The sequence below is a fragment of the Anarhichas minor genome, unplaced genomic scaffold (assembly GCF_050575085.1).
Source record: "Anarhichas minor isolate MPS153535 unplaced genomic scaffold, ASM5057508v1 ptg000017l, whole genome shotgun sequence".
Classification (NCBI taxonomy): Eukaryota; Metazoa; Chordata; class Actinopteri; order Perciformes; family Anarhichadidae; genus Anarhichas; species Anarhichas minor.
The window spans coordinates 2,489,929-2,501,312 of NW_027466463.1; the positions used below are offsets into that span (position 1 = coordinate 2,489,929).

Sequence of the window (11,384 nt, forward strand, 5' to 3'; positions counted from 1 at the left end):
TCAGCAATAAAGACTATTCATATTACCTTTCCTATACCTTTTACTACAGCCCAACTGTGATTTACATTACACTTAAAAGAATTAACGTCTTTGCAGAAAGCCAAAGCTGAAGAACTAGTACTGTACAAAAGACACATGGACCATCTGCAGGGCGAGTGTGTAACCTTTCAGCAAAAAATAGACAGTGAAAATGATCTCATGAGGGCTGACGGTAGCAGGCAGGCTGTGTGAACACATGCGCAGGAGCTGCAGCACTTCAGTCACACACACACAGTAAAAGCAACCAGAGTGGCCTGGCTTCTTGTGTGCATGTAAACATTCTGATGGAGAATGTTTATTTTACAGGAGAGCTTACCGGGACGAAACTTCACCTTCTGGCAGTGGTTTGATGGAGTTGTGGAGCTCATGAAGAAACATCTCAAGCCTCACTGGAATGATGGGTAATGACTCATGCTGACTTTGTTTTTGCAAGAAACTGTTGACATCTAACTGTGCCGGGGGGTGGTCGACCCCCCCCCCCCCCCCCCCGGACAAAGGGAAGGAAGAGAGAGGAGGGTTCTTCAAAATAAAAGAGTAGCTTAACAGCAGAGTGTAAAGGGGTCCTCCCCAAGTGTTCATGTGTCATCGCTGCTGGCTGTGTTTGGGTTTGATCAGCGTGCTGTTGCACCTGTAACATCACCAGGTAGAGTCGAGTCGTCTGCACCAAGGTGAGAAGTTCTTCCTTTTCAAAACCTGGTGCCTACATGACCCACAATGTAACGGAACCACTGGTGGTAGTTTTGGGTGTGCTATGTAGCCTGCAGCCTCTCACCTCCAGCAGAGAGGAGGAGCTACAGGTCCCGTAAGCTCACCTCTTTCTTACACCACACCTTTTCCATTTTCTTTATTTAATATGTTTTATTGACACTCTGCATCAAATACATTTCCATAAAATTTGTTTCAAATATTGTATGCATACATCATCCCTTTATGTTTGTCTGAAATGCCCCATTTTAAGATTTGTGACTAAAACTATGTGTAATGAGGGAGTGATCTTTTCTTTACCATATAATCATAGATTTGCAAAGGCAAATTTTGTCCAATGCAGCGTTACATAGTCAACCCAGTTTTCCCAGCGTGACACAAACATCATTCCAATTTATGATAATCCTATGCTGTTATCTTCTCTTTTGTGAATCCTAATGTGCATTTATGCATTTGGGCTCTCCGGTGACACAATGTACACTGAACATAAATACTTTTGTTTTTGCTCCCATATTTTACGAGTTCAAAATAAAAGATTGAAGACCTTCTCTATGTTCACAAATAGCTTCTTGTTATATCAGTACGACTAATACTTCCTTCAACTTTGAAGAATGGGCTCTCAACATAAAAAGCACAACTTTGTGTGTGAATGTGTGTGTTTCTAGGGCCATCCTGGGCTTCGTTAACAAGCAGCAAGCACAGGACATGCTGCTGTCCAAACCCAACGGCACCTTCCTGCTGAGATTCAGCGACTCTGAGATCGGAGGCATCACCATCGCCTGGGTGGCCGAGAACCCCAACAAAGCAGGTAGCAAACTGCTGGGCTGTTAAGGCCCTCTGACATGGAGTGTCATTCTAGTTAATGAATCCTTTATTAATATAACAGAGAACTGATTTTTGCTCTGTTGAAAAGTATTTAAAACATTTTTTTTGTTCTAAGTCGGCCCTTAATACCCTCTGTGTGCTTCTATGTTCACACATGACAAAGGTTGTATATGTTCATGTCTGCAGCAGTATCACGTTAACCCTCGGTCTTTGGCTAGGTGAACGGCTGGTCTGGAATCTGTTGCCTTATACAACCAAGGACTTCTCCATTCGTTCCCTGGCGGACCGCATCAGTGACCTGAACCACCTTCTGTTTCTCTACCCTGACCGGCCCAAAGACGAGGTCTTCGCCAAGTACTACACCCCCCCGCTCTGTAAGTATCAGCAACACATCACTGCTTTGAGCCAAATACATCTGCAAATAAGATCAATGACATGAAGAATGCTTTTTTTGACATTAGAGGTGGAATGTGTAAGTAGGGGGCAGCTTTTCACCTCTACTACTCGGTCCAAACAATCCATTTACAGTCATCAGTAATGAAAACAGAGAGCTACTAACTAACAGCAGGGCGAGGATATGCAACATTCAGCGGAGATGCTGCTCTCTTATAATCTTTGGCCTGTAGTTTACATTCGCCATCTGTGTGTTTCCATTGACACGAACCAGATGCCTGTACTATGAAACAGGATTTGGGGTTAGCGAGGTAACGTCAGGGGTAGATCGCCATGGTAACGCTGTTGCTGAACACCTAATCTGCTGCGGTGAAGGTTATGCTCGAGATGAGAGATTAACTCTCATAAAAGCAGCGCCTGCTGACCAATCAAAGCTCGGTTTATGGATCGATAGAAAATATTAGACAAATGCAAAGAATTTAAAGTCATAATCCAGAGTACGAATAACACGGTTTGAACTGACCAATGCAGAGAGGACAGCTGGCAACAAATCACTGAATGTCTTTAAATGAACAGACTTCTAATATCTTGCTTTATCTAAAGCAAGATAGATCTGACAATATTTGAGCCTTTTCTTTCAGCTGCAGCCACGGTGGTGTGAAACAGAACTCTGTATATATTCTCCTGTCACATAGTCACTGAAGTGTGTCCGCTTCTTAAACCGCGTGTTGCAGTGCGACGTGTCAGTCGTGTCCCACAGTCACAGACTGGACGTAGTGCCTTGCGTTACTTTTCTCTGGTTACAAGTTATGGAATGAAACTTCTTACCGCAAATTATATTTTCATATTTATTTTTTATTTGCCCCCAAGCCCGTTTCACTCCGCCGGGGTTACCGCTGAAAGAACAAGGCTAAAATATTGTCACACACGCCACAAGAATACATCCAAGCAACACGTGAATTTACCAGAATACACACATTTATAGTCCGATCTATCGCACTGATATTATAAATTCACACAGTCAGCGATTTCTTTTCAGCTGTCCTTCCTGCATTTGTCAGTTTAAACGAGAGTGGGCGTCGTTTTCTCCTTTCTGCAACTTTGGCTTTAATCCAATAAACAAACTAACTGTATTATTGAAAAGCCCTCGGGACAGCTCTACTTCTTGGTCCTCTCATGATGGACCGAGGACAGACTGGACACTGCAGTGACTAACTATCGTCTCTCCAGGTTCAAGTGGTATTACAAGACAGGACGGGCCGGGGCTAGCTGGTTAGCATGCTAATTACAGTAGATATCTCTGCAACACAACACATGTGTTGACACAACATGCACACTGTAACCTTCACAATGTGTTCTGATCTTACACATTGCACCTTTTAACTTATTTTCATATCATGTTTAACTGGTGTCTCAGCAGGCGTTAGAAGCCTAAGCTGGTGGAGTGAGCTCAGTACATGGATGGCACTGTAAAGTTGAAATTATGCAACAATGTCGTTTTTTTAAGAGGGTGTCTCTCTCTTGCAGCAAAAGCAGTGGACGGATATGTAAAACCGCAGATCAAACAAGTTGTGCCAGAGTAAGTTTTTATTTATTTTATTTTCCTCTTGTCCATCAAACGGACGGAACTGAACAAGTAGCAAGTTCCTGAAGTTTAATGAGGATTTGGTATTTGAATCCCAAAAAGTCGATGCAGCACACCTCCATCTCAGTCAATGAGGGCAGAGCATTCAGAAAGTTGTCACCTCCCTTCCCCTTTTCACATTCTGTCATGTTGCAGCTTTATGCTCAAATACCTTTAACTCATCTATTGGCAATGTTTGCCATGCTGTTAAAAGCAGGAGCCGAGGGTCTTATCAAGGTTGAGGGAAAGCTGCACAGAGCAAAGTACTGAGATGTCCTGCATGAAAACCTGGTCCTGAACACACCTTCGACTGGCCGAAGGTTCACCTTACTACAGGACAATGACCCAGAGCACACAGGAAAGGCTCGGGGAGAAATCTGTGACTGTCCTTGAGGACAGACCTTAAAATGGATGTCCACTGACAGAGCTTGAGAGGATCTGCAGAGAAGTATGGCAGAAACCCCCAAATCCAGCTGTGCAAGGCTATAATCGCTGCCAAGGGTGCTTCAACTAAGTACTGAGTTCAGGGTCTGAATACTAATGTCAATGTGAATTTTTCTTTTCCTTTTTAATACATGTGCAAAAACGTACTCTACTGGCTTTGTCATCATGAGGAATTAAGTGTAGGTTGATGAGAGGAAAAATGAATTGAAATCATTTAGCACGAGGCTGAATGACAAAATGTGAAAAAGTGAAGCGGTCTGAATAGTTCCTGAATGCACCGTATACATGCCGTTTTAATTGTGTTGCAACTGCACAATGTGCAGTTTTAATGAGTTCCTATATTGTTAGACGATAAAAGCATGGAGGCAACTAACAGCAGCTGATATTGATGCTATGAGATCAAGACGAGACCAACAACACAGTTAACACTGGCTATTAATTTGGGATTTTCACTTTCCTGAAGCTTTGAATTTAGTTTTAAAAGAAATGTAGTCGGCCCAATACAAATTTTTGAGCGACGCCTGCCAGCCAAAGTGGTCAGTCAGTAGGGCTGGTGCAGACGTTTTAGTTGCTGTAATAATGTGTGGACATGTCTCTGGTAGATTCACCACCCCCAACCCTGAACCCAGAGGAGGGACTCCTACGTTCATGGACCAAACAGCTTCTCCCTCTGTGAGCCTCCCCAACAACTTTGGTGTCTACCCTTCTATGTGAGCACTCTCTTTGACATCCGTTCACTCCAGAGGAGACCCTGCACACGCTACACTCAAAGGGGTCTCTTTTACTTCATTAAGAATACTTTTGATACTTACATTTTGCTTATAGTATTGATGTACTTTTGCTTATTTGTTGTGTTATAGTATTGCTGCTGCTACTTAAAGTGGCTATAACATATATATCTGTTTTGATAATGCATGTATCAAATGACAATGTGAAGATCAGCTGCAGCTCCTCTTGACTTTACGGAGCTTCACAATGAGCTTCAGCTCGTTGTTCAGCTGTCGGGTCTGAAACGGTTCACTCTCACCGCTCTCACAGCGTTGTTTGGTTTTCAGAGGCAAAGCTGTAAAAACTCTGTACTCTACCCGCTCAGCAGCAAGCAGCAGACAGACACAGATGGAGACCAGCTGGGGGAGTTGGTAGAGACCAAAACTTACATTCATCATGTGAACAAAAACACTGCTCCTGATAGATGATAATGTTGCTCCGTAACTGTCTGTTAACAAGTACACCATCCATTATCTGAACTCACGGAGATCCGATAATATGACAGATGTTGGTTTGAGGTAGTAGTATCTGGTTTATACGTTTTGTTTTGTTATTTTGAATGTACTGTGACAGATTATATACAATACTGTATGTGCTAGCTGATATATATTTTCCTTCATGAAAGTGTGGCCCCTGTCTCTGCTGTTGTCCCGTCAGGAGTGACACCATTCTGGATCCAGATGGAGACTTCGACCTGGAGGACACGATGGACGTGGCCCGCCATGTGGAGGAGCTGCTCCGCAGGCCTATGGCCAACCAGTGGAGCAGTCAGCAGTCCTGAACCTGCCCAACACCTTCAGGTCTCCTCCATCTCATCTAACAGAAACACCCACAAACTGCAACTTAAATGCTGAAAAGTGTAATCTCTTCTCTATTAATGGAAGTAATTTTTATTAGTATCTAGTAAATCCAGAAAATTCTTTAAGTCTTAACGTAAGACTATGTAGCTTTTGTTAGCCTCTGTGGTATTCAGAGGATGATGGCAAGTTCAATGTGCCTTCATTTCCCAAGATTCTCTGGAGTCGGTCGCCTTAAAGACGTCCTCATTAGAGGAGCTGTGTGTGGTACAGTGGAGCTGTTGCTCTGTCATTAGCTTAGCGGTGACTTCAACCTTAAGATGGGACTAAACCTGTGTTGTTGTTTGGTCTAAACCCAGCTGCTGTGTTCTATGGAGGCTTAACTTAGACCTGCTGTAGGCCAGGTTTAATGGAAATTTACCTTAAAGGTATCCTGTGCCGTTTTTGACCACCAGTAGCACTCATGTTTTAATAAATGGGTCCCCATTAAGGGCAACACAATGCAAAGATCTGTTAATGTTGTAGCGCTTTCAAACTGATCTTAGAAACGCACTAATGCGCCGGCTAAGGCATGCCAGCAACTAAACATGGATGTAAACAATGCAGGTTTGTAAAAAATCTGCACGTTTTATGAGGAAATTCATTCAACACATTAGTTAGGTCTCAAGTATGCGCACACCAATTTCTTTAATTCCCCTTTTCTGAGAATAATGAGCATCCAGCAGTGTTCTGCTGAGTTTATCTTAATCATCCTCGTATCGACACAGCAGTCGGGTTCAGCTGAGCACAAAGCTGTGTTTTAAACACTCTGCAAGTTCTGGTTCCCGTGAACCCGTGCTAACAGCTAAGCTAGTCAGAGGCTCGGTGACGCAGCAGCAGCTTTGAGTAAAACCACCAGGATGTTTTCTGTAGCATGCTAATACATAGCATACATTAGCTACAGGTCATACTAGACCAGACAAACCATTGTGTGTTGAGCTGAACAAGGCTGAATGTATCCCACATGAACTCAACCTCTCGTAAGAGAATGATTTGTTTTATTCTTTCAGAGGTTACATAGTCTGGTTTCAAGTACTGAAAATGGAATTCTAAATCTCTTACCGCTATTGTTTGGTTATTTTTGTATATTTCATAATATTTTATATTGCTGCCATTCTCTGATGTTCTGGTACTACAGTGCCTTAAAGCAACATGTTCCAATGGTCACAGACATGGATATCTTCTATAGATGCCATCATTTGGTCTCATGAAGTCAATGAGTGCTTATTGATTTTCACACTTTCACAAGTCTGATTTTGTTTTGTTTTTTATTGTCAGATATAATTTTTAAACCAAATGTTGGTTTATTATGATCATTTGAACTGATACTCTGTCATTGTTTTTTACCTTACTAAATATCCTAATATCCATTAGAACATGAAATGCACCCTTGGGGTTTACCAGTAAAATCAAATTTTACAGTTTGAAAATAAGTAAATATTGTCACATAAAATCTGGGGGTGGCAACGATGGACAAACCAGCAAGAGTGCGCTAGATTTAAACTGAGAAAGCCAGCCCAGTGTTGCCAACTGTTTCCCAATGAAAGCAGCTAGCAGCACTGGCTGTAAAGTCACTGAATCTCTCAAGTCATCAACACTGACAGCCGTCCCTTCAGCCCATAATGATCATTATGAACGTAAACGAGGAACACGGCTACTGTTGGTACTCACAGCTGGTAAGCTAAGAGCAATGAGTGAATGCAGGTAGACAGACAGACAGCAACCCAGCCAATCATTACATTCGGGACGAATAAAGAAGTTCAGAACTATCCCATACATATTAATAAACATTAATGCATGGTATAGTTTATCCATTTGTTTATGAAACTGCTCACTCATTGTAACAATCTGTTGTCTACTTATTCCACCTCCATCAGGATGAGTTGTTGGCCTCGCGTCAGCGCAGGTGTCCTCTGAAGTGCGTTTTAGAGCCATGTTTCTGAACCCAGTAGTGGTGTTTAAAGGACTGCACTCTCTCCGTGAGTTATTAATCATGATGTAACCCAATGAGTTGAAGTGGCCGCCATGTTGTTTCAATCCACTAATGCACTGAATTAGCTGCCTGACACATTTCTGTCTTAACCCATCAGAGCTTGACACTTCACCTCTGAGAGCCGAAAGGTAAACTGAATCATTTTCAACAACAGGCTGATAGAATATTTGAATCCAGTCCTGAGCAGCTGAACCCAGACCCAGTGGGTGACAAACTGATGTGCATGAGTGATTCAGTGAATCAACTCCAACATCTGATATTGCTTTGTGGAGGTCGGACTGTGACAGTTGCCGTGACATGTTGATGGAGGATCTTAAACATGGGCCATGTACTAATATATGTTGTCAAATGGAACCTTAAAGTTACTGTGAGGAACTTTTAACTGGTTATGAAACTGTCTCAATTTGATACTGATGCCTCTAAATCAGTGATTCTCAACTGGTGGGTCGTGACGCAAAAGTGGGTCGCGGACCCGTTTTCAGTGGGTCGCGGGCCTTTGCCTGGAAAGAAATATATATATATATTTTGAAGGGGATTTTTATGCAGCGGAGTGCCGTCTATTCACACTCAACAATATTTGGCGTTAATGGTTTGTAATGCTAATATCAGCAGGGGATAAACTGAAAACTATACCTCTGTCAAATGACACTATAAGTATTGAATTGAAGACATGTCGGATGACATCAAACAACAGACCACAGCTCAAATTTAGGCAAGTGGTCATTTTACATTACAAATGGACGAATCTACAGACATCACAAACAAAGCAGTTTTACTCGTTTACGAGAAACATGTGTGGGACGGGGACTGACGGGAACAGTTTCTCTGCACAAGAGAGCTCCCTACACCACGACTAAAGAGGACAATTTCAGCTCAGGATCAAACTGCTCCATCTTTACATTAAATACAATTGAGAAGTTGAAAATGTTCCTCGATTTGGGTCGCGGCTTGTCATTAAGGGGTGATAGTGGGTCCCGCAGCCAGACCAGTTGAGAACCACTGTTATAAATGACCTTCATGAGTAAACGAGACCATTAGAGAGAAGATTACAGCTATTCTTGATCCTTGTCGTCGGTGATGCGGTCATGCAGGTTCACCAGAAACTCCTTCAGGTCAGACTCCAGCGGGGCCTCCAGCAGAGACCAGTCCACCCAGATCCGGCTTCACTGCAGCCTTTGACCTGCAGTCCCAGCTCCAGAGGGAGGAGGAGAGCAGCAGCGTCTACTCCTCCAGGAGCAGAGCTTCTCATTACATTACATTACAGTCATTTAGCAGACGCTTTCATCCAAAGACTTTCAGATTCTATCACACCGTAGGCACAGCTACGGGAGCAATTTTAGGGGTTAAGTGTCTTGCTCAAGGACACATCGACATGCGACTAGTGGAGCCGGGGATCGAACTGTCGATCCTCTGATTGAAGGACGGCCCTGCTCTCCACTTACACTTAGCCACGGTTGCCCCCTCCACGGTCATTCTCTCTGCTCCTCCGGTCCCCACTGGGAACCGACACCACGCTGCCGGAGACCCAGGCCGTATTGAAGGGCCCGCTGTAGGAAATGGATGCTAGGGAGAACCCGAACCAGGACTGATCGTGGTAGACTGTCAGACCCCTGCTTCAGTAAAATGAGAGGTTTTCTTAAGGGAGGTCTGGTGCTCATAAACACTACCACCTTTGTCCACAGGGACCGCCAAAATCAACACAAAAGGGAAGTTCCTCGTAGTAACTTTAAGTTCTTTGTGTGTGCCCAGTCAGTGGATTCGTTTGGGAGAATGCTCATACCTCATACTTTGTAATACTACTTTCAGTCAGAAGTGGTGTTGATCATGTGTTCATCACTGCTGAAAGTGCCTGAGTGTAATCGTTGTGTCAGATCTGGATAAATTTCATCACCAGGCTGAATCCTGCTCTGCGTACAAAGCTTTTTTTCTACATTCTTAGTGATGATCTTCAGTAATTGTTTGGTATCTGTGACGCCTTAGTTTGGAGATACGGAGGTTCTGCAGGTCTGTCTGCCTTGTGGGTTGTTAAGGGACATTTTAAACCATCGCCATTCACGCTGCACTACTACTGTACCAGCCTCAACCTAGGAATGTCTTCTCCCTTTTAGAAAACACAACTCGCCCGGGATGAAAGTTAACACAGTAAACCTCAAGAAAACTCACTGTGAAATAAATGGTAAAAATCAACCAAATAATACCTGATGACTGGAGTGTAGATGGGAGGCCTTTCTAGCTCTCACCGTTGCCTCTTATGCTTTTTGTTATATCTTTGGTAAATAAAAGCTGAAACACAAACTTGCAAAAGCGAACACGCACTTTGATGCTCACACCAGCAGTAAGCTGGATGTTTATGCTAATGCAGTCATTGAATCAGCGTGATGTACATTTGTCTTCAGTGTAATTCACTTTTCTAGCTCACTGCTGCTGTGTGTTTGGCTTCTGTGCAGCCTGTGGTCTGTATGGGACCTTTGTATTTACTTCCACATGTGCAACATTTTTGCTGGAAGTTTGATGTTGGGATTTCGGACTTGAAAATAAAACATTTTTTAATGAATTGTATCCCACTGTGGTTTATTTGTTATTGTTTTGTATCGTCCCCCTGTTCCAAGCACTGTACTGTTGAGTGTTGCTTCAGAGTCCGATTCAATACTTGTTCAGCTGGAGACCACTTTGCACGTAGGTTTTGCATTTAGAATCATTTCTTTTTTAGACTATTTCAGAGTTTATTTTGACCTGCGTTCTTGTAATGAGTTGAATGAATGCAGAGCTGAGAGTTCACTCTACTCAATAAGTACAGTTTCTAAACATCATGAGCATATTCACAGATTTCTCAGCATTCACTGTTTGAGAAAAGAGCCTTCTTTTTTCTTGTTTGAAGAAAACATACATGTATGATGGAAACGTGCTGTGTGTCTGTAACACATGCTAAGCTACATCATGGGTTTTCACAGTAGTAATAACTGAACTATGGTGAAGGTTAGTAGTGATTGATATTGATGAGTGGAGAAAGTATTAAGCTCCTTCACTTAAATAAATGAAAGATACCCCATGGCACGTAAAAGTACTGCATTCATATTTTTATGTAGTATCACCAAATGTACTATACAAAGTACTTGTTCTGCAGAATGGCACCCTCACATTTCTATGTATAATACTTAATTGAATGTAATGTGTATATGTAAAGGGAAGAAAAGAACAAGTACTTCAAAATTGTACATTACCACATTAACCATAACATGGATGCTGTAAATACAATATTATATAATATAGGTCTGCAACCTTCAGTAAAGATGTACATTTACAGGAAGTAAAGTACAATGTTGAGGTACTCAAACGTTCTCTCTACATTTATTCAACAACTAAAGTCACGAAGATGTTACACAAATAAGATATGATCATCTTATGTAATCTACAAATAAAGATTACATGATCAATAAATCATAACACTGTGTGCTGTTTTCCTTTTGTGTAATCAGCTGTCGCATGCGATGTCACTTGATGCGAGAGTTGTTTGCTTACGGAGTGTAGCAGTTGTGTACTCTCTCTTTTGCGTTGTGTTTTGATTCAGGTACACTTGATATCTTTTTGGGCTCCAACCAGCGGTTTATTCACTGGACAGCATACAGTAGACACGTCTGGTAACAAACAGAATCATATCAGGTGTCTCACAGCCCACCTCGTGGTAACAAGCTCCGCGAACTGCCAAAGCAAAGAAACACATGCTTTAGCTAGCTGTTGGTTAGCATGTTACTAATGC

The 11,384-nt window shown here is 42.4% G+C and overlaps 1 protein-coding gene across 5 annotated transcripts in view; it reads left to right on the plus strand.

The window, feature by feature from the left end:
* LOC142951438 (signal transducer and activator of transcription 5B-like) overlaps positions 1-10,186 on the plus strand; it is a 30,202-nt gene extending 20,016 nt beyond the window's left edge. For 2 of the 5 annotated variants that reach the window (XM_076092971.1, XM_076092975.1), the window contains 6 exons: positions 346-440; positions 1,410-1,552; positions 1,788-1,943; positions 3,490-3,541; positions 4,633-4,740; positions 5,456-10,186. In XM_076092971.1, the coding sequence (XP_075949086.1) occupies positions 346-440; positions 1,410-1,552; positions 1,788-1,943; positions 3,490-3,541; positions 4,633-4,740; positions 5,456-5,579 (678 nt within the window). In that variant the 3' untranslated portion in view covers positions 5,580-10,186. The other 3 variants (XR_012954573.1, XM_076092972.1, XM_076092974.1) reach the window with 3 other exon arrangements.
* Positions 10,187-11,384: the final 1,198 nt, after the last annotated feature.